The sequence below is a fragment of the Chiroxiphia lanceolata genome, chromosome Z (assembly GCF_009829145.1).
Source record: "Chiroxiphia lanceolata isolate bChiLan1 chromosome Z, bChiLan1.pri, whole genome shotgun sequence".
Classification (NCBI taxonomy): Eukaryota; Metazoa; Chordata; class Aves; order Passeriformes; family Pipridae; genus Chiroxiphia; species Chiroxiphia lanceolata.
In genome coordinates, this window is record NC_045671.1 from 37259190 (window position 1) to 37286775 (window position 27586).

General features: G+C 38.0%; 1 protein-coding gene across 10 annotated transcripts in view; it reads left to right on the plus strand.

The window, feature by feature from the left end:
- Positions 1-27586, plus strand: part of NTRK2 (neurotrophic receptor tyrosine kinase 2) — a 208360-nt gene that overhangs the window by 38583 nt on the left and 142191 nt on the right. For all 10 annotated transcript variants that reach the window (XM_032675906.1, XM_032675907.1, XM_032675909.1 and 7 more), the window contains exons 6-11: positions 4337-4473; positions 7465-7597; positions 9153-9452; positions 14245-14277; positions 18365-18465; positions 19750-19849. In XM_032675906.1, coding sequence (XP_032531797.1) covers positions 4337-4473; positions 7465-7597; positions 9153-9452; positions 14245-14277; positions 18365-18465; positions 19750-19849 — 804 coding nt within the window. The remainder of the gene's footprint in view (positions 1-4336; positions 4474-7464; positions 7598-9152; positions 9453-14244; positions 14278-18364; positions 18466-19749; positions 19850-27586) is intronic.

The window sequence follows — 27586 nt, forward strand, 5'->3', positions numbered from 1 at the left end:
AGTTGAAGCAGAAAAAGTCAATCTGGTACTAATTTTGTAAGAATTTTTGTAGCTGAAGATAGTGAAACAGTATCTTTGGTGTAATGGTGGATTTGCTTATTCTGGCTTAAGACCATCACCTTCGAAAAGTAGCTTTAGTATACTGGCTAAAGTGTTCTTGCTGCTAAGAGTTGAGCTACAGACTACAGCTTTTGTTAATATTCAGTTATTTCTTCATTAGGTTATATCCTTACTTTGACATACAATGACGATCTGGCTCTAGTAAGGCCAGTTTAAGCTTTCTATAGAAAGTATTAAGTAGCAGCATGAAGCCTTTGAAAGCCCTCTAGGAATTTAGGCACGTTCATTTTATGAATTTCCATTGATAGTTGCATAGCCCGATGTGGTAGTAACCTTTAAAAATTGCATCCAAGGTGTTTGGTTTTGTGGTTGCTGAAGTCCCAGCTGTGCACAGGAAAGATGTGAGTAATTCCCTAGTGATGCTTGGCAGTTCCACTGTCTGATGGCCTCGGGTCATCCTTTTGCACTAATGATGGTTTGTGAAGGTAAATGCCTCTCTTCCCTACATAAGGGAGAGTTTGTTCCTTCTGAAGTATGAGATGATATTTGGAGAAGCTCAGCTGGCACAAATGAGTTCCTTCTGCTTGTCTCTGTTGTGTCTAGTTGTGCTGGAGTGAGGGAAGAGACTGCTTATTCTAATCCTGAGCTGCCTATTCCTGGGAATAAAGTGTAATCAAATTGAATAGGAGAAAAGATATTCTGTATGTGGTGAAGAACATAGCTGTTATATACCAATGCATAATGAAACACATGGATTTTAGTGTACACCTTCATCTATTGAACTGGGTTATTTTCTACATTATAGTTTAAAGTTCTCAGTAACAGGTTCCATCCTCCCATTTTTGCAGAGATTGAAAAGCTTTGGGTTGATTATCAAGAAGAAAAGGGATTTGAGAAACAAAATAAAACAAGGTGATTTTGAGGAGATTATTCAGAAACTCTCTTTACTCTGTTCCACTAGAACAGGAGAGTACTCAATAAATTTGAAAGTCACTGAGAAATTTCAGAACTGGTAAAAGGGAATTGCTTTTGTATACAGCCTGAACATTACACCTGTAACACTCATTGCTGCAGAAGGTTGCTAAGGCCAAAAATACAGCAAACTTGAAAAAGACATTGGATACTAAATGGGTCATTGCTGATATCCAAAGTTATAATAATTATTGCTATAAAAGTTTGAAACAGAGATTGTGTTTGAGCTTTGGGGCACAGAGTAGTCTCTGTCTGACAGATATCAAGATGAAACTTATAGAAAGATAACGTCATGACTACCTTTTATGGGCTCTTACCCTACAGTCTGAACTTACTATGCTGGCAGTATACAATAGTATTTGAATCTGTTGTCTGATTGCATGTATCAATTGCTGTTTGCAAAGTCCTTTAAAATGTACATCTGTATCAACAGAAGCGATAGCCATCTAAACCCCTATATTTAACCAAATTAAGTCAGAAGTGAAAGCAACATGGTTGGATATCTTTTATAAGTGTCAAAATGCTACCGACCCATATAAATGATCTCACACTACACTGAGCATACAAACTGAGCATGTATGTATGTATGTTAAGGTCCAGTGTGTTTGGGTTTTTTTTAAAATACAGTTATTTTTCAGTACAGGCTTGTTGCTAAGTCTCATTGCTTTGTTGTTAAGTGCAGTGCATCACGTCTGGATATGAAGCCTTAAGCTACTGTCCACTTTTCTGAAATAGAGCCACATCTCAACCAGTGTGTATTCTGAATGTGTATTCTGCTGTGGAGCAGTTTGGGAGCCACTGGAAATAAAAGCAAAATGACTTTGCAGTTAAAGTTCATTATCTCAAGACATGTAAGCAGAAAAAATGAATCCCAAGGTATTTCTTAGGTTTTCCATCCACCTCATGACTGGGAAAGAAAGTAAAAGAAAACACACACAGCAACATGATTTCTATTTCTAATTCTATTCTATTCCATTCCATTCCATTTGTACTTGTTTTGAGGCAGAGGTCTTGCAGCTGGTTTTTAGTGTAACTTTAGGAACCTATAGAATAATAAGCACTAATATTTTATAACCTTCTGGCATGATGTAGTGTTTCCATTAGAGACTTAACATGACATATGTAGACTTTTGCAAATAAACAGAACTAGATTTAATTCTGGGTGAAAAACAGAGGCAGTACCAGAGAAATTAAACTTCAGTCACCTATCCTGTACATAAACACATTGCAGGAAGAAGTTGTCTCAGAACTTAACAGCTATCAAAAGAGAGCTCTGAGGGATGAAAGTTGGTTTTATTTTATTGGTGGTTTCACCTGAAATTCACCTGTGTTAGTAGGGACCGTGCAGGTTTGCACAGTGAAATGCTAATCTACCAGGTAGACCTTATCCCAAGTGCTAGAGCTAGAAAGAGCAGAGACCTTTAATCTCTTTGGATGTTCAGGTCTGGCAGGAGTAATTGTAATGGTTTTCAGAAATGGTGTGAAGGTGTAACTTTATGAAGCAAATTATCTTATTACTTTTCTCTTTGTTCCCTAAATAGCGTAATTAATATCCAGATGTTCCCTAAGATTAGTTTTATTTCCTGCTCACCTAGTTGACAGACACTGGTGAGATTTGAATTCACAGCAGGCTAGAGCAGATGGCTACCTTTGCTAACAGATTACTGCATCAAGACATACAAACTCCAGCTCTGTCTCAATAAACTTCAACATATGATTTACAAAGTGAACATAATAGAAGAAATCCATGATGCCTATAATGGGAATCATATTACAACACTACTTAAAGCACTGGGAGAATTGCCTGAGCAGTTAGTGTATACTTGTGCCGATCTCCAAATCTTATTAGGCAAGAAAGCATTGCCTGGGAAATTATTCACCTTCTTTTCTGTATTACTTCCTCTAATTTTTTTCTTTTATTGAACTAATTAAGGCAGATTTCCAATACATATAGCTTCTATTGAACCTCCAGCAAACATATGAATGTGTTCACGTTGCTTTGGCAGTAAATTATTTGTTTTGGATATTTTATATAAGGAAAAAAGTCTCTGTTAAACTTCTGTACCACCAAGTCCATGATGAAACTGCTGTAGTCTCAACTAAAAAAAAACAACTGAAAAGAACTGTTGTTTCAGAAAAAGAAAAGTTATTGCAAGATAACTTTGATGTATGATGCATACATATCCAGCACGGTAGATAAGCTTGATTATTTGAGGTGATAAATTGCAAGTAAAACTTAGCTGGAACCATTGCTGAGAAATGCCTCATAAAGGAAACTAAGGCTTTTTACAGAGTGTGGCAGCTTCAAATGATGACATAGTATCTTTAAGAAAGGTGATATTTATTTGCTATGTAAATAAATATGAAATGTGACTGCCTGTGTGCCTACAATCTACTGATATTGCTGTTATTATTTTTGAAGAGGGTCAGTCTGTAATTCTGTGTGTTTTTCTAAGCATTCAGCACATATTTATCCTTTGGGAAACTCCCATTGCTTTTAGTGCTAAAGAATGAGATACAGAGTGATTTATAGCTCTGTAAGATGAAGTGGGAGTCCTTACTCTTGCAAAATCCAGTCTTGTTTCCTGATGAGTGATACCATCTCACTCCTTTTCTGCTTTTCTGAGGGCATTAGAAAAGTCAGCTGAGGTGCCTTGGATAGAGCTCTGTGCAATTGCTAACCCTCTCTTCTGTCCTTTCTCTTCTCTAGTTTGATCTGTTCAGTGCTCTGTTTCCCTCACTTTGTACTTAAGATCTAGGTTTTGCCCTGCTCTCTGTGGTCTCTGTCACTCTATGAGAGGAGGGCTGCAGTCTCCTGTGTGATACTGGGAGCTAATGGGATTTTCTTGTTAGTGTTGTGGAGAACAGAGGACTACCACAATGTCAGTTAGTTGAACATAGAGGTTGCTTTGTGTTTGTTACAAAAAGATAGATAAAGTTTCCAGTTTTGAAGAGTAAGGGAAGGGTTTTTTCCATTTTGAAGTTAAAAACTGAAGTTAGGATAACTTCTGTTTGCAGACCTGACATATTTCCCTATATACTTAACTAGCATAATGTATTTCCTCATGCAGTATTGTTTTCTTAGGATATGAAGCAGAGGAGGTGTAGAAAATACATAGCAGCTAAACATTGTAGTTATATATTTCCAAAGATTCTGTTTGACTGCTTGACTGAATAGTACTGACTAGAGTAAATATTTGATGTAGTAATGGTTTTGCTTGCATTTATATGGCTTGATTAGAGTTGCGTGGTGTCTCTTCTGTCAAATATGTGTGGATGTTTTTTGTTATTGTTTCTATCATAGACTTGCCCTCAGCAAACTTAAGCAATTATAACATCACCGTGGTGGAAGGAAAGAGCATCACGTTGTACTGTGATACTACTGGAGGACCACCCCCAAATGTGTCCTGGGTGGTAACTAATCTTGTTTCAAACCATGAGGTAAGTTTTATATTCAAATATGTGACAATTCGGAGGCAGGTGATACCTGATGAATGATGGAATGAAGTTTCACATCCAGCTTTAGTTAACTTTTTATTAAAAAGATGAAAGAGAAAGTTAATGTTGGGATTACGTTTGTTTTCCAGTTACTTTCAATCATGGGTGACTGTGGCAGTGCTTTTGGAGAATGGCAGACATTTGTTTCTCAAGATCCTGATTTTTACTCTGGTTTTTTGATGTTCACTGCTAAATGAGAATAATGTAAATTTTTGAAAGTAATGTGAATCGGGATACTGAAACACAAGGACTTTCTTGTTATCAGTGATACCCACTTACAGAAAATAAATCCAATCTATCCTAATTGTGAAAAAAGCTTTGTGTTCATAATTTTATTATATTTTCATGTCAAAGGTTTGGTGTGTTGGAATTTGGTTGTAAATATTTTGTGGCTTGTTTAATTTTCCTACCACGTGTTGCTACAAAAGGAAGCCTTGGAAATTGAAGTTAAAATGTTACTAAAAAGAATGGCATGTGTTTGTTTATTTTTTAAATGAACTATGAAAATGTTTTCTCAGTGAAATCATCTAGGAGGGGGAATGTTGTTTTCTGGGATCTTTATATTTTGTGTCCCTACTGTAGACTGTGCGTACACTGGAGATGGCATGATTAAGTTCTTTCTCATGGAAGTATTGACAAAGATGAGGCATTTAAGCAGATATTCAACATGCAGCTACTGACCTCATAAATTGCCATTATTTACACAGTGGAAAAGACCTTCTCTTTATTAAAATTTTGTGGCATTGTTTTTCCTACATTCATGATGATGCACAACTGTCTAAAGCTTCTTGGTCTATACAAGGTGTGGGATGTGTACTTCCAAAACTCTTCCTGCAGTGTGGAAGAGACAGGATCTCTTGGGTCTCATAGTTTTTGTACTTTCTTTCATAAGGTCATTATATCAGGCTTGTATAGAATTTAACTAGCCTGTCTTTCATTTCAACTCCATAAGTAAGAGCTCTGCAGAGCTCTAGTTGTATTTTTAAAGTAATTTTCTCTGATCTGTAAAGTTCCCCAAAGTCATCAGTCATCATCAAGAACAAGAAATTAAAACAGTTTGGAGAATCTATGCCAAGTTGTGCTCTTTTTCTCTCTCTTTTTTTTAACCCTTTTTTTTTTTTTTTTTTTTTTTAATTAGGAGCCAAAACAAATGTGGGTTGCTGTTCAGAAAGTGAGGTCACCTCATTTTTTAACCCTCCTATCTTTGAAATGCCATGATCAGTTTGCTTCAAGCTCTCCAGAAGTATTTTGTCCTGGAATAACTTCATCATGGTGTTTTAGAGGGGCTCATAATAAAGGCTAGCTACAGCCTTAGCCATGGAGCACAGTAGTCTTTTCAGTAGCAGGAGAGCACATGCCTTTTAAACCTTGTTTGCCATTCACAACTGTCCTTTTCTGTGAGTGTCGCTTTCGGTTTCTTTTCTCTCACTTGCAAGTCTCAGTTTCTGCCTCCCTTTCCTTCACCTCATATTCTGCTTTTGCCTGTTTTCTCTCTCTTTCCTGTTTTAAAAGAGACATTAGCAAAAGTTAAAACTAGACTTTAGTTCTACAAAGCTGTATGTTCTGAGTTTCTATGCTGATGTATAGTCTGACTGATGTTGCTTAGATTTTTCTTGCTTTAGATTTCAGTCCTGAACCTGTGGTTGAGCCCCTCTGCTTTCAGTCCAACTTTGGGCACTGCTCACCTCTGAGAATTGCACGCAGAGAACTTTGCGATGGGATGTTTGCTTTTCCACCCACCTCCCCTACTGTAACACTGAAATCAAAGGGACATTTAACAAATGGAGTTGTGCTGTCATCTTGAGGTTCAAAATTCTGGTTGCACAGGACTATATGCACAAGTGTTCCCACAAATTCCTGTTGACTGCCATGTCAGGTTGCTGCAGTTTTACAGATGCATTGTGTTATTTGTTTGTCTTCTGTGCAGTGCTGGTGTGTGTGTGTGTACAGTAAGAAAATTACCTCAAAAGTAGTTTTAAAAAATTATCCTAATTATTGTTTATTTTCTGAACAAAATAGTCTTGCTCTTTGTGAAAAATTCAAGTATGGAAATAATGATTTGGAGATCATATGAAGGCCTGATTTAAGAACATCAGAGTCATTAACAATTAGCTTGCTTTTTGTGTGTGTGTATAATTCACCCATATTTCCTTAATCAGTATGGCATAGCTGCATATTCAGTATGTCATTTAAGACTGTAGATGGACACTGAGCTTTCTAGGAATCATAAGAATCAAGATTTATAAGAATTATCATTCTTAGCTTAATTAGGCTGTACTTAACACATAAAACAGTACTTGGACAATAACATAGGTAGTAGAAGGTATTTAGTTTCTTGTGGAAGGTTTCTTGAGAAAAGAAAGCTTCCAAGAGAAATTTGGTTGAGGAGGTAGAAGACACATCATTGTCAAGGTACAGTAGGGCTCAGAAGGCAGCAGTGGAAGAGATGTCACACAGAATTTTAAAGGAAAGAGAGAAAAGGATAAGTAAAGCAAGGATTGAACAGAATATAGTTAAGAAGAAAAAGTTCAAAGAGAACAGGCAGAGATAGACCACAGAAATCGGTTATGAAGTAGGAGAGAGGGATGACCAAGTGTGTGGGTAGAGAAAAACGCATTTGTGTGGAGAGGATCAAGTGTTAAAAAAAAAAAAGGCAGGGACTGAAAGTGGCAGGACAGAAATATGATTAAGTGCAGTGTTTGTAGCAGGACTTCAGCTTTGAATCCACTGCCACTAACTGTTACAATTGATTCTGTAGGTGATTTAGGTCTGTGTGAATAAGATGCTAAGGTAAGGATTTGATTAATTGTGGACTGATAGAGTTAAAGGAAGGGAAAATGAAAAATGCCATTCAGCTATTGACAATAATGCCCTCCCTCTCCATTGTTCTTAATGCTGTGGTTGACACATACATGTTTTTCTGATCATTTGTAGAGTGACACAAATAAGAACCCTGCCTCACTAACCATAAAGAATGTTTCGTCCATGGACAGTGGACTGTCGATTTCCTGCGTAGCAGAGAACATTGTGGGAGAGTACCAAGCCTCTGCCGAGCTCACGGTATTCTGTACGTATGCAGGCCTCCATACAGATCCTGAGGCCAAACCGCATTAGCAGGAGCTGTTTTGGGTATAAGTGTTCTTTGGTCTCTTAGGTTGTTGAAAAGAAAACCCTTAAGGCGTGTGAACTATCTACTTCAGTTAATGCTAAGGAGTAGCCCAACCAGCAGTTGTTGCATTTATCTTTTTCAGCTCTGTATTCTGCAAAAAATATGTTTGTAACTGCTTCCTCTTTCGCTTAGAACAATCTGTAAGTAAAGGTCTAAAATCCCAAATACTAAATGGCACTATCAGTGTGGGAAGGTTTGTAGTGATGTGCGTGTCCATACACACTATCTTAGGAATTGAGAAGTGTGAATGCATCAAAAAACTTGTAGAATTCTGTGAGACTACAAATGCGTAAGTTCTTACTATCTAAAACAACAGCTGCTTTGTTCGAAAAGTAATACACTCTCAACATTTGTACGGCCAGATATAAATTTATTTGTCATAGCTTTGAATAGTGCATGTATTTGTCAGGGCCAAGGAAGGGGGAAGGGACATTTAGTGTAGAGGCACTGGCTTCTTAGATCTAGGCTCCAGGCTAAATTCATTTTACATGAATTTACACTGTCATTTTACATGACAGTGTGTTTTCACAAGTTCCAACCCTCTGTTTAATTGAAGATGAGAATGGAACACTTCGTAGATGGCAAACTTGGCTCAGCATGTGCTCATGACAGAGCAAACTAGAGAAATCACTGTACATGTAGGTTTGTAGGTTGAAATTGGATATGTAATAACTATGGGAAAGAACATAAACTAGAAATGTTTGAACAGTGTAATGAGATTCTGAGCTTGGCACTGTTATGAGTGATAAAAGGGAGTACAACTAGTTGAAATTGGATGTAGTTAAGAATAAATATAGAGGAAAATTTCCCAGTAGTGAAATAATGGGCAAGGTGTTGGAATAATCTCTTGAGAGAAACAGAAGTAGTCTGTAAACTTGAGGCATTTAGCAGATTTGAACAAGGATGAGAATATGTATAGTAGAAAATCATCTTTAAGAATCCAGGGAATTAAGTAATCTGTTCTGACTTTGATTCTGGGAAGAAAATAGTCTGTAAGTTTGGATTCCTAGCTGAGAATATTTGCAGTGCTACTTGCTTTTGGCCAGCTTTTAAATATTTTCAATACTGCTGTTTTCCTTCAGCACTCCTCTGCACCATTTTTTCAGCAAAATAAAGCTAAAATGTCTCTCTTCCAAGAGAGAGATTTTCTCAGTGATCTAGTAACTGAACTTCCCACACCTTACAGGCTTTAAGTGATTTAACACATGTTCAGTCTTTGTCTGAAACTAGTTTGCTTTGTTTCTTTGAAGAGAAACATTTCAGTTGTAAGCATAGGCAGAGCAGGTGCTTTCCTGTGTGAGCATCCTTCAAATATGTACCATTCCTACTAGTAACATGTATTTGTACTGGTGAATAAAAAATACTTCCCTGATAACTTTGGAGGGAGGAAAGGAAAGGAGGAAGGACATGTTCAGAATATTCTGATGTTCTTCATTCTTTTTTTCCAATACAGTTGCACCGAATATCACGTTTATTGAATCTCCAACCCCAGACCATCACTGGTGTATTCCATTCACTGTGAAAGGGAACCCTAAGCCCACATTGCAGTGGTTCTATGAAGGAGCTGTACTGAATGAGTCTGAATACATCTGTACTAAAATACATGTTATCAATCAAAGTGAATACCATGGCTGCCTTCAGCTGGACAATCCTACACACCTGAATAATGGTGCTTATACCTTACTGGCAAAGAATGATTATGGAGAGGATGAAAAACGGGTTGATGCTCATTTCATGTCAGTCCCTGGAGATGGTAAGTGTAATTTTTTTTAATGTTAGCACTTGCAAATTTATACTGTTGAGACAGTGCTCTTGCCCAGTTCAACTATTTGGAGGAAGCATTTTATAGGACTTTTTTTCTCTGAATAAATTTCTTCAATATTAATTGTAAAATAATGTTTTCCTTGATTATTTTCTTCTTGTTTATTACTTCTCAAGGGAGGCCATGCCAGTGCTCTGTAAATCTTTCCTTTGAGTAGCCATCCTCACTGCCAGCTAAGGCTAATAAAAGGTTGCTTTTCTGAAATTTTCCCAAGCCTGTTTTGATCGTGGAAGGCACTGACTGCCAATTCAGCCACTCTGTAATTTGCTGCACTGCATACGAATGGAATTAGGCAGTGTATTGCAAGACATGGAGGATACCTGTGTAGCATCTAGTGCCTTGTTGCAAAATTGATTGTGCAGTCCAGTGAATTGATGATAATATGTTGTTTAGGCCATCAGTAACCCAGAAGCAGGATGGACAAGGTCTCAGGTGCTTATAGGCATTTTGATGTCCAGTTCCCATTCATCTATGTGGAGGTTGGGCATCTACATGTCTAGGAGTATCACTGTTCAAGATTGCTGCATCTTCAATTGCTCTAAAAGTTCTACCAAGGCCACCTAAATGCTTTTTGGGCAGGCTTAAGGTAGACTAATTCACTGAATTGCAGGGACTACCATAAGTGATTGTTATTCTCTGTGATTTGATCTTTTCTCACATCTTCAGAATCATACATGAAGTGACTACAAGAACAGTCACTGTACATGTAAGCATACTGGTGTATGTGGAAGAAAACACTGAGGGGACCTTGCACACCTGGAGTAGAAATAAAGTCACGGTTTTGTGCAGATAATTACATACTCATATCTGAAAATACGAGCCTGTATGTACCTTTGACTTTTTAGCCATGTGATATAATAAGTTGTCTTCTTTTAAACAGCAATGTGCAGTGCTAATGTTATCTGGCAGGAAAAAAGGGGGATGTTTAAATTCTCTCTTCCTATATCTCAGGCTACAGAAAGTAAAAATATAGTCATATGTCATTTTTTCCCTATCAACTCAGTTTGCTGTAGGGAGAGAGAGAGTAGGTCAAAAGACTTTCCCATCTTTAGAAGGAGAGGATGCAGAGCTCATAAAATCAGACTATTTACTTCTACTGTCCTTAATGCTTCTCTCCTCTTTTTTTCTCTGGAGTTCTTCCTTAAGTAGACTCATTACAGAAACATGCCATGGTTTCAGCTATTGGCATCCTTTAATACTGCTTTATAACTGTTCAGCAAAACAGTTCACCTCATGGATATTCTGTGTACAGTGGAAGTTCTCTTACATGCTGCTTATTTACTATGAACCTGACTTCATTTTCTAATAGAATAACAGTTAACCCCTCATACATTTAGGTGATTTTATAATTTTTTGTCTTTGATCCAAATCCCTTCTCCTGTTTTCCTTTATGCCTCTCCCCTGTACACTGAAAACTTTCCAGTTGTGTTGTTTTAGATCAGTAAATAGAACTGTAGCTATCCTCTAAATTAGAAAGAAAACATTATTTATTTGTTCCATCATATTTATATTCATATGGAATATGTCTATATATTATCTATATATTATTTAATCTGTGCTGTGTTCTTTAGGCATTTCCCAAGTCCTGTAGTGGATTAAACTTCACGAAAAGAGTACAGAGGAAATGGGACTATGTATGGACAGGATGTAACTGCATTAGAAATTAGTTCATATATAGCGAATGGCACCAAACCAGTCTTAAATATTAACAGCAGGGGAAATGGCTTATATACTTAGCCTCTTCAATATTGTTTTTAGTATTTTCCTGTAAGAATTCATGGCATTGAGCTGCTGAAAATGTCACAATGTTGTTGTCTCCTCCACTGAAGCTCACATAAAAGCAGATGTGTTGTATTACAATTTTTGTTCTCAACTATTACTATTTAAAGCACTGTCAAGCTTTTACAAATCCTTAAAAGGCTTTTTCAGTGCTGTTGTTACTGTGTAGTTTCTTCTTTTGGCCCATATATTGTACAATGAATCATAAAGGTTAAGGCCCGTGCCCTGGTATTACGTTCATTTCCATGTCTTCATGACTGAATTAAATATTAGTCCTGATGTTTCATGGAGTGAGGTACACTCATTGAGGTTAAACTGATTCTCTGCTTATTGCATCACTTGGGCAAATGCTCAGAAGGTAAAAACAAAAAAAATAAAGTTCAAAACCTATAATCCATATGTCTAAAGTAAATACACATAAGTCTGAAACATGTTCTACTATCAACAGTGTAATGCTTCACTTTCAGAGTTGCATCAAACATGGTGAACATGTGATTTCTCTAAGATGCTCTCAATTTCCAGCATGCTACTTGGTGAACTTTTTTCACGGGTCTGAGGATGGAGGAAACTATGTACCACAGTGGGATTTTGATGGTGTTAATGATACCACAATTAATGTTGTAGAATAAGAATTTGTTTTAAATATGAAGACCTAGAAGAATAAAGTTTATATTTTATTGGCTAGATTTTAGCTATCTTTAAGCTGCTAAAGTTCTTGGTTTCCTGTTCTTTCTGAAAGTGACTTGATTATTTGAGATGACACTGCAGTGAAGAGTAAGCCAGAAATGGTCATGGTTTATTCTGGAGGCTGTTCTCATAGTTGATCCAAAATGGCTAATGAATGTCAGAGAGATTTTTACCAATAATAGGTATTTTTAATTAAGCTTATTCATCTACCAACTGTCTATGCTAAAATTCAGCTGAAGGTTCCAAGCCACATATATCTTGTTATAGTAAAAGAATATGTTAAATATGCCACAGAAGTAGCATTTGCTTGTGTGGCATAATGTGTTTTACAGATGTATTTGGAATTGAGTCCTTTGCTGCTGTTTTATTCTGAAAACATCAAATTTGTAAAGAAAGAAGCAAGCAATCCAAGTGTAGTTGGTGTAGTTTGTAAAGATGAGTGAATAGGATAAGTCTTTTGATAATTCAGTTACTTAACAACATCTTCTAAAGGGGACCAAAACAATGGTGCCATTCTGTATTTGCCTTGAAAATAAATGTGTGTAAATGTGCAAAATTATTGTGGTGAAGTTTAATGTTAAAATAACTTCAACTGATGATTAAGTAGGTGTGTTTTTTATGTGCTAAATAGAAAAAACAATACTAAGTAGAAAATTGGGAGTTGTCTACGATCTTGATTTTTGAAACTTTATTTGAAGTATTCAGTTATATAAAAGGAGTTGAATAGAGTTGATGACTTCTTAGTTTATATCTCTGGCAGGAGTTAAGGGTTTACTAATCTGCTTACTTTATCCCAATTTAAGTGAACGTTAACAAAAATGTTGCCAGAAATAAAGGACTGGGAGGCTTTTTTATTGTTGTTGTTTTGATTTTTTTTCCACTTCTGATTGCAGAATGTGAGTTAAAAAATACTGTCTTTCAGCAGATGGATGTTTTACAGCAGAAAAACTGAATCCGTGGATTTTTATGGACAGAAATCTCTGGCCAAATGTTGCTTGAGGACAGATAGTGCAACGTTTCTTCACTGGTTATTTATTTCTGTCGATTGACATGATGCTTCTCATGGGGATTATTGAACTGTATCTCTGGATACCAGAATATCTTCAGATGCATTTTAAAATAAACCTAATTATCTGTTGCCACTCTGCACATAGGTTGCAACTAATATTTTCAGCGCAGTTTCTCATGCTGTGAACAATGGCGTTCTGCTCATATTCACAGTGGCTTTATGCCAGTATAATGCCACTGCTGTGGATTTACTGTATAGTATTCTAAACAGAATTATGCTATTTGAAGTTGGATGCATCTTTAGAGATTTTAATTATCTATAGTTTTACTTCCAAACCTACAAAAAGAAAGACTAAAAATATGGAAGACATTATTAGACACCTACTACATAAGCTATGTTATGAATACATTATAAACTAGAATGAACAGGTATGTTAAGATACAAAACAAGTATTCAAAGCATGAATAGTCTAATAGTGCACAATAATTCTATGGGCATTCTGTGCATTACATTCACATATGTGCTTAGCCTTACCTATGTGCAGTAATTAGAAAAGGATGCAAATAGGAACTAGTAAAATTTAGAAAAGTGTTGCCTGGACAGGAATCCATTTGCTTGTGTAAATTCTGGTTTCTGAGACATCTGACTCTTTTGGTAAGAGTTCTGTCTGTGTATCAGCTGTGCAGTTGGCTTCTTGGAAGTATCCTTTTACGGACTGAATGAAATAGTACTGCTTCAGTTGTTGCTACCTCTAGCCCTTAAATTACCAGCTCCCGTCTAAACCGGTTTGCTCTTACAGTGATATAATAGCAATTTCTTTATCAAGTAAAAATCCATAATTGTTAGACCTCACTGAAGTCTGATTCCGCTTGAAGTCAGGGAGAATTTTACCATTGACTTTTCAGCAGGAATAGTTAATGTTGCACTTATTCCATATATATATATTAATAGTGGAAAGTAGGATTTTGCCCAATTAGGGAATAATGTGTGCCCTTGCCAGACCTAGCTTGGAGTAGCTCTTTCACATGAAGCAAAATATTAACCTTTGGGATAGCTCTAAAATGGTTGTAAATGTAATCTGATAAGCAGGTACTGCAATTATTGGTGTTGACTTGCATTTATATAATTACTGGTGATTGCTATGGCGAATAAAGTCAACTCTTAAAACAATTCCTGTTCTTATTCTTCCAGCATTTGCAATCTATTTACATAGCTTTTCTTTTTTTTTTTTCTCTTCTCCGTGTGCAGGTAGTGGCCCAATTTTGGATCCAGACGTTTATGGTATATATTTGATTTCCTTTTTCTTTTCTTTTAATGCTAGAAATTAAGGAACTGAAGCCATTAAAAGATTGAATGTCAGGCTCAGTTAAATTATAACATATTATAACACGATTCTAAAAGGTACTTTGTGTTTTTGGTTCTTCTGCCTTATATTTAACATACATGATGGCAATATGATGTTTTACTTACTCTGCTGCTTTTGATTCACATTAGGAGAAGCATAAATCCACTGCTATGAATGGGTACAGTTGATCCTGTAGAATGAAAGCTGTCTAATGTAGTTCACAGACATTAGGTTTTGTGAACCTTTTGGAGGCATTTCTTGGAGGAAAGAGAGTTCATGATTTCTCCTTATATAACTTAATTTATTTTTTCAGGGATGATTCTATACTTATTTTGCCTCCAAAAATGTACCCCTAAATCCCACTTAAAAATGAAGTTGGCATAAGTAAGTTTTCCTATAGGCAATTTGTTCTGCTCTGTCTAATCATTTGTACCTTCCCTTCATCTCTCTTGCATAAGCAGACCATCAATTCAGTGTAGCTGAGTGTGTGCCAGGAGATTCGATGGCACAGTGTTCACATTAGTTTTTTAGTTAGGAGAAATGTACCTAGTGAAAGCCAGTGTGCACTAGAATAGAAGCTGCAGAATGAAAAGCAACTGGCTAGTTTTACAAAATGTTTCTGGTATACTTCTGGTGAGTGGGAAAGTTCACCTTAACCAACATACCCAAACAACCTAAAGCTGGATCCTATTTGGAGTAATTTTTATTTGGATTAAATGGCCCATGACTCGTTAGCTAAAGCTGATCTAAATGTTATGTCTTTGATTCCATTCCATGTCATTAAACTTTAGCAAATGTGCAATTGAAGCATCAGTTTGACTTTAAATGCTTAGAAATTCCAAAGGATAGCTTCCCCTCCCTCTCTTTCCAAATTTTTTTTTTTTTTTTTCGGTGGGGAGGATTGGGGATAGGAAAGTGGTGATGATTTGCACAATTTCTTCATGTGTTGCATTATATAAACTGTATGCATGAAGATTTTGATTCTGAGTTGTTTATGAAGGCCCTGATGCCTGTGTATGGCTTTAGTCATGTGAGCGCTGTATGCTTCGATTGACTTGGGTAGGATTCTGCTAATATGCTGTCCTTCGAGTTTTGCTGATGGATTACACCCTGCAAGACCCAGTCCTGGTGAAGGCAGCCTTCCTTTTTATTCTTGGCTGTTCTTTCTGCTGTTTAAAAATGCTGTCCTTGTGATGTGAGGTGATTTCCAAATGTTTTCCACTAAGTATTTTGAACATACAACAGAAAATAGAAGAACTGATGAGGCTACATCAGGCTGCATGACATTGTGTTTGCCCGTGGGAGTCCAGACTGCATGGGGCAGTTCCTGCAGTGCATGGAGCAGTCACTAGTGCCTCTAGCTCACCTCTGTGGCACCTCTTGGAAAAGGCGAAGAGGGGAAGCTGTCCTGACACCATCTGGGAAGTAACTGAGAGAAATAAAGCAACTCACTTGGGTATGAGCAGGAAATTTAAGTGCAAAGCCAGCTCCTTTGGCTCTGAGTTCACATTTTCATGCTACGATGCTTCTTCTAATGTGGTTGTGAATGTGAAAGAGACAACCCGCCCCATATCAGTCAAACCCCCAGAATGACTGTGCAGGGCCTGCCCCCTCTGTGTGTGTGTCCCCCCCCCCCCCATACTGATATGACTGTGCTGTTATGTCTATCCCAACTGCCATGCACCTTGTTTCTGAAATTGCTGCAAAATATGTCCCAGCCTCAGCTGCAATTTACTGCAGTTTTTGTAGTTATTAGTGGCTGCATGAGGTACACAGCACAGGAGAACTTGGCCCTGCAGCAATATGAGTCCTACCTAGCATGAGTCAAGAGGCGTGACCCTGTCTCTATAGTGCTCAGTGTTTATGTCAGGATTTCATAGTGAAATGAAGAGGAATTTGTTTAACTCAGAATCATCCAGTTTGGGCTAGGTAGCTGTTGTGTGTGTTTCCCTTGACTGACTCACCCATTTCAAGACGCATTGAAGATCTGGCACTATGCACCTCAAATGCATATGATTCACAATTAGACAGCAGGGAATGTCAGCACAACACCAGTGTACTGATGCAGCCTACTTTAGCTCTTGCCCATTTGAATATAAAAGTGCATTCAGGGGATTCACAGACCAGACCTGAAACACTCTGTATGGTTCTCACTAGTCCTTCAGGGTGCGATTTCCAGTAGCTTAGTACAGATATAAGCACAAACACAACTGCAAATAACATCGTCTTTTGCCCACTGCTACTTACATATGAAATTAAGAGCAAAAAATTTCCTTCTTCGAAGTTTGTTTTACAAAGTCAGATCAGTGGAGGCCCTAAAAATTTGTTTTATATGTTGGTCTTACAAACCTACAATAAATATAAGGTTGGCCAAAATTGTATTTGTGAAAATGTTCCCAGCTAATTTTAAAGGAAGCCCAACCTTCTAGGCCTAGGTATTTGTTATAAAGCAGGCTTTGCCTGCAAATAAATTAAGCAGAAGTCTCTTCCTCTCCTGTGGCAAAGTGTGTAGTCATGGTGACAGATGGTTTTGTCCAAGAGTCCAAGCTGCTTGTGCAGGTGAACTGTTCAGGCAGGGGTTATACTACCCGGATGGGCGAGAAGTGCTGTTCATACTTCTGTTGCTGATGCATGGTAAGCTACACCCATAGAGATGCAGTGCAGAGTTGTGGAATTCAAATGGTAAAAGACCAAGAAATTAATTTTTTTTCCTCATGAAAGCTCTGTATATTTAATATGTATTTTGGCTTGAAAGAGTCCCATCCTTGGGCATGTATAGTTTAAAGCCAAAATAGAATATGTGAGTTGTTTAGACATCCTGACTCTGCTGACTATAGCACTGATGCCAGAGGTAGCTTATAGCTTCCTCTACCAAAAAAGTCTGCAACCTGCTAGTGCCTTGCAGAAAGCGTGTTCTTGAAGATCAAAAGCCCAGTGCAACATCTTGCTAGCACTGCCAGCTGAGCTCTCCAAACTGGCTTTTGGAACTAAAGGAGAATACCTCTGCTGGGGTGCAAGCCTTCCCTGTGCTTACTCAGCAGCAGCTCTGTCATCGGAAGAGCTCCTGCGTCTGTAATTAGCAAGAACTGTGCCTCTGTGCTCTGCTTTTTCAATTTCATGGTTAAAATTTCATCTGTAGGCTTATGGCACTGATTTTAATCCAAACACGTAAAGAAATACCCAGTGAATTGCAAACTTGAATTACAATGCTGGAGGTGCGTTTTGTAATAGGTGCAGTTATTGCCTCTTGTTTCTTTCATCTGCACACATTACAGTCATGAAATTGAAATGTTTTGTGTGTTTCCAAAAATAAATACAAAATATATGCATTTTTAAATTTTATTTTAATGCGTGTTTCTCTTAACATATATTACTTTTGATTATCTCATTTGAATAATTTTGTCAGGAAATCATGGACTATATATTTGTGTTTCATTTTAAAATTATTATAAATAATTAAACCATGTTCATTCTTTGTATGGAATGGTTCTAGATTTACCCCTGCAGCCCTATCAGTGGAATTATTTTGATAAGTCAATAAATTTCTTCATACAGGTTCAGGCACTTGAATTTTTAAAGGATTAGCTGTATGACAGCAATGGTAAATGGTAATCCCTGTGCACGCAACAGAGGTTAATTTCTAAGACTGTCCTATATTTGACTGAATGCAAGGGTTCAGTGTAGAGGGCAGTCTTTCATTTTTAATGGGAATTCAGAAATGCATTAAAATAGCTCTCTGGATGGAGTTCTCGTTTAACTCTAGTGTTTCCAGCAGGAATACACATTATGATGTAGATTGCTTCTTTTTTCATGTTTGTCAGTCACAGCACATTTGTTCAGTTATATGCTATAGTGATTCCCCCCAAAACATTCCAGCTTCATTAGCAATTATGGGTTGTTTCCAAAGAGCTAGAAGTCCCAAAGTTGATAGTGACCTTATCATCTTACAAAGCCTAAATAATGAAAACCATTTCCTCTCCAAAGTGACAAAATTATAAAAGCAACCCTTTTTCCTTTCTTAAGAGTATGAAACCACGCCTAATGATCTTGGAGATGCCACAAATAATAGTAATCAAATCACTTCCACGGATGTTTCCAACAAAGAGAATGAAGATAGCATCACTGTAAGTATATGTGTTGTTTCCTGATCTGTGATTTTTGTGAACTTCCTGGCTATAAAACTCACGAAGCTGCAGACACTGTAATAGGACCCTGAGCTACCAGAACACTGTAACTATTAGTGTGTTGTGATCAAAACTCAGAAAAAAAAAGGAAAAAAAAAAAAAGAACAATCAGTGCTCCCCACTCATGTCCTCCCCCCGTTTTTTTGAAAGAGTGAATCAATTTTCAGTTCAAGTAAAACTGTTATTTTATTTCTTGCTTTTCTGAACAACTTAACTGTAATTTTTTTAGCCTAAGACTTCGCATTTAATTTTTAGTTAAGGAGAGCAGCTCTTCATTTACAAAACAAAGACATACAAGGTAGTTTGAAGATTGTTGTTTGAATACCAGTCCTGGAGTCAGCTTCTCCTTAGAGAAAGGATGGGCTGCAACGAACTTTCAAAATCTTATTGTATGGTTTTAAAACATGATTTCTTGTAGGTTTTTGTTTTAATGATGTGTAATAGATTTTAGTAAAAGTGGCTGAATTGGTATGGGCTTCCTCCTTTGCTGCCTTGCCTCTCATGCTTTCCTGAACTGAAATGTTGGAAGCTGATAGTGGGTTACCAGCCTGGTTGACGTTGCAGCCTCCCTCCACCAGTGACTCGGTAAAGCAGCAAGCAGTGGGGCGTGTGCATTCATGAACCAGAGAGCAAACTGTGAGCTGGGACACTGTGCTAAAAACTGGGAGGATCCAAAACAGTCTTGTCTCATCTGATACTGGAGTCACTGAACTGCTGAGGCGAGAAGGGAGGGATCTGTGGAAATCCGCTGGTCGAAGCCTTTAATCAAAGTGGGGCCAGCATGGATCCTCTTGGGTGTGTCCTCTCTGGTTTTGATGTCTCCAGTGATGGAGGCTTCCCACCCACTCCAGGTAATTTGTACCAGTATTCAACCATCTTCACAGTAAATTTTTTTTCCTATGTGCTTTTCTTACGTGTAACATGCCACTTTTCTTGTAACGTGCCACTCTGCTGGAAGGGAAAGGGGTGATATATGCTCCCTCCCACCTGCTTTGAATGTGTAGGATGTTGAAAAAGGTGTTCTTATAGCTGTCTGAATCTCTGCTCCCTGCAGAATAGAAGAAACCTCAACAAGAGTCTGTTTTCTGTGCTATTTGATTTGAGTTCCCAGTTGAAATGAATCTCTTTTCCTGACTGGATTAATCTGAATGTATGCTGGATATCTTTGAAGGTAGTTTACAAGTGCAAAACAAGCAGTTCTGTTTGTGTCCTCTTCTTTTTTAGGTGTATGTTGTAGTGGGAATTGCAGCATTGGTGTGCACTGGGTTAGTAATAACACTCATTATTCTGAAGTTTGGAAGACACTCCAAGTTTGGAATGAAAGGTAAGCGGGGGGGTTTTTTTATACCTTCTGGAGCTGTTGTGGGTTGTAGGAATTGATACTATAGGTGGTTGTTCTGGGAACAGTCAAAATAGCTACATTAAATGCTATCACATTTAATATTTTTTTTATTCATCAGGTAAGTAAGGGCAGAGGTAGATGCAGAGAGAGTGTAGAATTTTGGATGATAAATATTTTTTCTCTTTTGTTCTTATGACAAATCCCATTTCTCTGCCGCCTTCTGCAAATCCCCCTGAGACACTTCCTGGAGTAAAATATTTCTCAAGACAGTGTAGGTAGGAAGAAGACAAGAAATTAAATTTATTGTGCTACAAGTTTGATAATAACAGTTTGATGAGGATCTATGCTGTATGTAAGAGGTACAACACAGGACAATACAACAATGTCGCGTTAAGGTGATTCAAGAGGAAACAATGACAAGAGTGGAAGGTGCATTTGCAGTGGATCCTGTCAGATTCTGACAGATGCATTTTCTTGTGCTTCTTGGGGAGTAGCATGTGGAGGAAGTGGCGAGTACTCATGTCCCTGTGAAAGAGGGAAATCTCAGCCCTTTGTTTATTCATTTATTTATTTTACAGCCGGATGGAGGTATATATAATACAGAGGTACCTGCAACAACTCCGTTACCATATTATTTTACTGATATCATCAGTCTGTGACTGCTGATGTGAGTGAAATGGTATTAAAAAAAGAGAGAAATTTAAAAAAACCACTATGTACTAAAGGAGATGAACTTTTGTTCTTAGTATGCGTAGATGAGGGTCTGTGGAGAATGTGGTGACTAATCTTCTGTTAACCTCATGTACTTCCTCTCAACTGTGCTTATGGCATAGTACCACATGGATGTATATTTCGGTAATCCTTATGTGCTCTTGGCAAGTGGTCTTTTCAGAGATATCTACTGTATATTTTGTGTTCTTGTATTCTGTTTAGAGTAGATTTCCTGGAACAAATGAAATCTGAGCACAACAGAAATGTAGTGGGTGCAGATCAACTTGCTGGGATGGTAACCTTTTCTTTCACCTCCTTCTGATACAATACAGTCTCTGCTCTTTGGGGTAGCATAAGAAGAGGACAATCATTTTGATATACTCTGAATAACAACACAAAGTCAGCAGGATAGAGCTGCAGTTTTGGCGGAAGGCTAGAAAAAACTTTCTGTGACTGAACAACAGTTCAGCATAAATTTTACTTGTGTTTGAGGCTTTCTGAATTGCATTTACAGAGCTGAAGTAGATGGAAGCTAATTGAGAGAAACAATGAGAATTGTCTGTTGTTAGTTCTTTAAAGCTGAGTACTTGTTAGGTTTTTCCAGATGTGCATTAAATATTTCAATGCTATTGGAGAAACTAGGAAGTAAATTCTACCCTGAGGGAGAATGCACGAAGTTCTGTTTTGTGTGGTAGTGTTAAATTACCTTCCAGGATGCTATTAGTTTTTTAATATCTTAAGATACAACTCTTCTCACAGAAATAATGCACTTGCCTAATCAGTAAATTTGACCTGAGTAGTTCTTTGTTGCAGAATTGTCCATGTAGATCATATTTTCATAAGGATATATTTTGTGGAAATGACTATATGAAATAATGAAATGGCAGCAACCTCATATATATTGTTTATTTTTAAATCTGACCAGTGATGGTTAGGAAAATCTACAGTAAAATGAGTTTACAGTTCAGGTACACCCCTTCAAAAATTAATTACAGTCATGGTATGTGTGGTAATGGTGAAATGTCACTGTGAGCTACAAATAACTCTTTAATGTTTCACTAGAAGGGAGTGACTTTCACTTGACCCTTAAATGGACCTCAGACTTCTCTAAAGTGTGCATTCACACCTCAGCTTCACACTGTGGATTTATCCATGGTCCAAAGTCCCAGAAACTCTCTCTCCCTTTATCATTATCAGTATTATTGAATTGACCCAAGATTAGATTTTTATAGATATGCAATACCCAGACTAATAAGAAAATATTACCTGCTCTGAAAAGCCTGCAGCGTATGTTGAGAATTCATATAAACAACTTGGTGTGTTTGAACATAAGAAAAATAAGGCAAAGATGACAAGAAGGGGGTTTTTTGATCATTACTGGTCAGCAGAATATATTTAAAATGTGTGTCTTGGAATTTGTGAATAAAAGGATCAAGCCAGCTACCTGAGAACTCCTTGAATCATTTGCAATTGAATTTAGTGACAGCAAAATTAATCCAAACTGCATAAAGACAATGTGCTGTAGTGGTAGTTTAATAAACAGTCTTAACAGGGAGGTGGGAAGGAGTGAAATATCCAGATTGCCATGGAAAATATTTATAAAACAAGATTTTAAAGTCCTCTCTAAAATTAATAACTATTTTGTATTCATAAGAAGTAACTTCCTGAGTTATATCAAGCAGAAATGCATGAAAGGCTGTGCTTCATTTTTCTGTTACCTTCTGAGAACACAATGTGGTCACTTTGGACACCTTGTCATTAAGCGTCTTCCCACCCTTCTTTAGCAAGCGGTTTGGAGAAAAACTCCAAGTAGTTACTCAGTAACTGGAGCAGTCAGACTGGCACCAATGGTATTTTATATGCAACCATGTATATGGAAAAAATGTTCCACTGAAAATCAGAAAAAGAAATGTGTATATACCCAATCAGCACTGTCTGTGCCATAGGAAATGTGAGGGATGAAATTTTCATCTCATTGAGGTTCTCAGCAGGCATCTGTAGCTTCTGTAAACATTGTTTTACACCTCATGTTTTTAAATGCCAGTTGGTCCCATCTTTTACATGGGCATCGTTTTCCCATTTCTTAGACTGTGTCCTTGCTGAGTTCTTCTGCACTTAGAGCTCGAGCGTAGTTGGAATGTGGGACTGACAGTGATAAGAGTCCCCAGAAAGAGATGTGGAGCAGGCAGTTGTATCTGAGCTATGCTGCCTCAGAGCTGCCCATACCTAGAAGCACTGCTCATGCTGAGGAGCTGCTCAGCCTGCCACAGAGCTCACATTCCCCATTGTCTTCTTTTCCTTACCGGACAGAGCAGAAAAGTGTCCACTTTATGTGTTAGGGAGTATCAGGTCCTCTGGGAGCTTTTAGTTCTTTGGCAGTACTGATCAATCTCTTATTAAGACCTCTCAAAGAGTTGTATAAAAATTATTTTTTTTTTTACTTTTCTCTATTCATTTGGTATATCTAAGGTAAGAGAATAAGTTGGTATATGTTAATTTCACTCAGTTACCTTTCCAAATTGTAGTCATAGAGTATTTTTACAGGTAAGGAGGGCAAGCAAAGCACTCATTCACCACCAGTAACAAAATGTAAACATTTTGTTTGTGTTCTGTATTCTGATTGAAGTTGGATTGTCCTGTTTGAAGCAAGCAATTGTTTTGAATCTCGCCTTGCTTCTTTTTAGTCTGTCTTTTAGAGCTAGAGAAGATAGGAGTTTCTGATTATTGACTTTGGGAACAGTATTAGTATAGAACAGATCTTTGATCGGTACTAGAAGAGACTTAAAATAGGGTGAGTAGAAAAAGCTCTCATGTTGTGCTAGACTTCCCGACTTCTGTTGCAGAATTGGTCAGAGTAACTGGTGAAACATAATTCTGTATTGGTGCTTGTGTACATTTTAAACACCTTCTTATACAGAGTCTGTTTGACAACAGCTTTGTATGAAAAGCTGCTTTTCATTCCTTGAATCTGGAGGTGAGGTTTTTAGACCCTTGTAAGATGCAGCATAAATGGTTAATTTCTTAAATGCATTTGTTAAGACTTATGAGTTGCTCTTATAAAACACTTTGGCTTGCTTGCTGGGGGATGTGAAAGTGCTCATGGTGGGAATTCAATGAAAGCTGCCAAGACAGCTCTTACAGTTTTGTGTGTATTTCTGACTCCATCTAACCAGCTTATGAAACTGAAAAATAACAAGGGAGCTGAAGTAGAGAGGGCAAGGGAGTGTTTGTGAACTCCCTGAGAGGATTTGTGGAAGAGTAATTCTAGTCCTGTTTTATTCTACTTTCCATGTTGAAAACTCAATATAAGTAATCAAATGGTTGCAGCATAACCAGCCCAACAGACAGTTTGCAAATGTTAATAAAACCACTGAGCATGAATGGAAGTATAGAGGAAACCGATGGAAAGTAAATTAGTGGATAACTTTAGAACATAATCATTCAGTTAAAAGGATGAAAACATTTTTGTTTATTTGAACTGTAGTAAATTTTAGCACAATATGTCTCTATTCCAGTGACAAGGCAGTATCGTTGCTGCTCCTTGCTTGCTAGGGAAGTTGGAAGTGGATAGTTACGGACAACAGTATTATCGCAGCAGCCTTACTGTAGAGATAAATGGAGTTTGTGTAGGTTTTACCAAAATCAGAAAGGAAAGGGAAGCCACTCTTATCCAAAGCAGCACCTTTTGTCTTTTAAGAAGTTAACAAATAGCATTTGACAGAAGTAGAGGAAAATCTGCGTACTTAATCCATGTGGGGTGAGAGGAGTTTTTATTTCTGTGTTTGTAGGAAGTTTCTGTCAGTGCTTTGAGCTGTGTGCTGTAATGCAAAGTGCAAAGGTGAGAGAACAAATAGTCTGAAATTCGCATTATACTTAGACAGTGCCAGTTATCCTGTCTGTGGGCTTGGGTGTAATGCTTTGAAAGGTGCTTCTCCTTCCCCGAGCACTCTCTGAACTACCTACCATGTCTAAATATAAGTCCTGACTATGAATGCTTCACCCCTTTCAAAATCTTGCAAGTCTGTGCAATTCAGGGTACAGAAATTTACCTTTCTGTGATTAAGTTATGAGATTGTACAGGTTGATCCAAGAAAGAAAACTGTCCCTTTTAGGACACCCCAAAAATACTACATTTCCTTCAAGTCCTTGCTAGCTGCTTCTTGTCTTTTTTGAGTGTAAGTTTAAAATTTGGCCTCTCAATGAGGATGCCGTTCTCTTTTATCAAGCTGATTAAAAGTTAGGAACACACCCATGTGTTTAGCCTGCCAAGGTCGAAACTGTATTTTCTCCTACTTCTTGATAGCTTTTTCTCTCAGGTGATTTCTGTAACTTCTGCACTGAACCCTGAATGTCCTTGAAAACTTTTAAATAAAGGCACTGGTTATTCCAACAGGAGCACACTGATAGTCCAAGAATGTTTTTTCTTCTTTGTATTTCATTCACTATATTCTGTTTGCTTTTAAACTCTTGTTACATTTTGAGTTTTGGCCCAAAAGAAGCACACAGGAAGGCAGCTTGGAACTCATCTCATTTGCTGCATATTTCTCAGCTGTTTTACTGTATTTTAGTTTGGCTAAGAAACACTGTACAAAAAGCAAGATAAGAGCCTCCTTAAAAAGCAGTATTGTCATTCTGACACAATGATGTGACATAATGACCAAAAGACTTTAACCCTCATTTACCCATATTTACATGACTTCAAATACAGTGCTGTCTAGGTGAAAGTGGAGTGCTTTACCATTCTGTCTGACATGTAACCATTTATTCAGGCTTTTGCATATTCTTTTGGCTGTATTTTTAGGGCCATCAAGAAACATTTTTCCTGTCTTGCTTGTCTGTAAGCATATAGCAAATGGTCATTGCTTTTCTGCTTTAATATATTTTGTTTGACTTGTTGTTGGTGAGGGACTGATTCCAAGCTACTTAAAAAAACCTCCTGCTTCATTCACATTGGTGGTTGAAAAATTCAGATTTAGGAGAGTTTAGATGACTCTGGGTGGTTTGAAGTACTGATGTGGGAAAAGGGAGGGCTGTTCTGTTTGTTATTAACTCATGCATCACATGTCTGGCTTAAGCAATTGGCTTACTTTAGGAGAAGGGTGAAATGCCGTTAATATGCTAACACTTTTACTCCTTTTAATTCTATACTGATTACAAAATAGAAGCTTTTATCTTCTGCAAAAACCTGCAGTTTGATAGGTGTGATCTAATGTTCAAATTGGTCTGTAATAAGCTTCTAGCAGTAATGGCTTCCTGGACAATTTTGCCTTGTTTGACAAATAATTCAGAAGATCAGTTTGTAGCTTGGGAACACACTGTTTGACTTTCTTCAAGTCACTGAAATACTGAACTTTTTGAGTTTTCATTTATACCTATAGAAGTGCTTTTGTGCTGTGTTGTACCTACCTAAATGCCAATTCTGTGGGTGTCAGTCCTTTAGTGTCTTTAGAACATTCTATTATTTAGTCAATGAGCAGAATATAAAAGAGAGATCAATTCATATGAGTCAGTGTCATAAAATCAGATGTAGAGAAACGTGAATGTGCTCAAATCTACAGTATTTTTAGTGAGTAGACAATGTAAAGGCAATGATGATATTGCTCATCTGAACCACACACAAGGAGTTGTTTTTATTATTTGACAGTCATTCTAATCCCTGCAGTCATGGGCAGATCATACAAATTGTCTGTCTTAGGTGCACCATTTTTTTAATGGGGGCAGTAATATTACTTTACTAGATGAACATTTGGAAGATGGAGTTGTTAATACTTTTAAGTACCTTACTTTGAAGAAGCAAATTTTTATTAAGTACTTTTAAAGAATGAAAGTTTGTATTAACTGATCCATGAAAGTAATTTTGCGTAGAGGATTTTACAAAGACCTTAAGATATTTAAGCCACCATTCTCTTGTGTTTCAGTAAATAAAAGAACATTGTTTCTTAAAGCTTTGTACTGGGTCCATGTCAGCCTATCAGAATGTACTATTGGGCATAGAGTTCCATTGTTATAATTTATATAAAATTTGGTCTCTAGGACTCAGATGTCTGTTTTGGTCTGCTACTGTTTTTCCTGAATCCAAACTGAAGTGCAAGATACAAGAGAGGAATGTAGCTCTGTTTCTGTAATAGGAACAAGCAATGGATGACATGCCTCATCTATGAAAAAGGATTTATGAAGTGTCGTAGTTTGACTCGTCCAGCCTCCCTCTGGGGCTGGAAATGGTTAATCCCAAGTGAGTTTCTGATGCAGAGCCAATAGAAAGCTGCAGTACATCCCTGTGAAATTACCATATTTCATAGGCTGGAAAAGAAGGCTTGTTGGCCTAGTTGGAAATTAGAAGCAAGAGACAGCAGAGGGGCCAGTGGGCCCCCCTGTGGGGGGCCAGGCCTCTCTTCCCCCCCAGCCAGGCCTAAGGGGTGGCCTGGCATGGCATTGGAGTGGCTTGGGCTGAGCTGGGTCCCTGGCCAGAATATGCAGCAGCCAGGGAGCGAGAGAGAAACTCGCGAGGAGTTTCCCCGGATGGCCTTGCTGCCTTCCCTCCCTGCGGGGGAGGTGTGGTGAGGCTGGCTGGGCCCTGCGGCAGCCAGGGAGGGGACTTGCGGTGCCAGCAGCAGCAACAAAACACGGCAGGGAGCGGAGCAGGCCTGGAGTGGCCCAGACGGTGCCAGCGACCATCTGGAGCCGGCCAGAGAGACAAGGGGCCCTCCAGCTGGGAGAGAACTTGCAATGGAGCGAGCCTCTGCGGACTTGCAGCAGCAGAAACTACACAGACCGAAGCAGTAAGAGAGGGACAGGCAGAGGGAGCCCGGAGGTGCCCTGTGTGAGGTTTGGACCAGGGCAGCTGAAACGAAGGACACAGGGGATAGCCCCCCCACACATTGCAGCCGAGCTGATGCCTGCAACTGAGACAGAGCAGAAGAAGTCTGCTGGAACATTTTCAGGGTAAGAACTGAACCAAAAACCCCGAAAACGTTCTGACCCGGGGAGCTTGATGCCCAGGGACAGGGA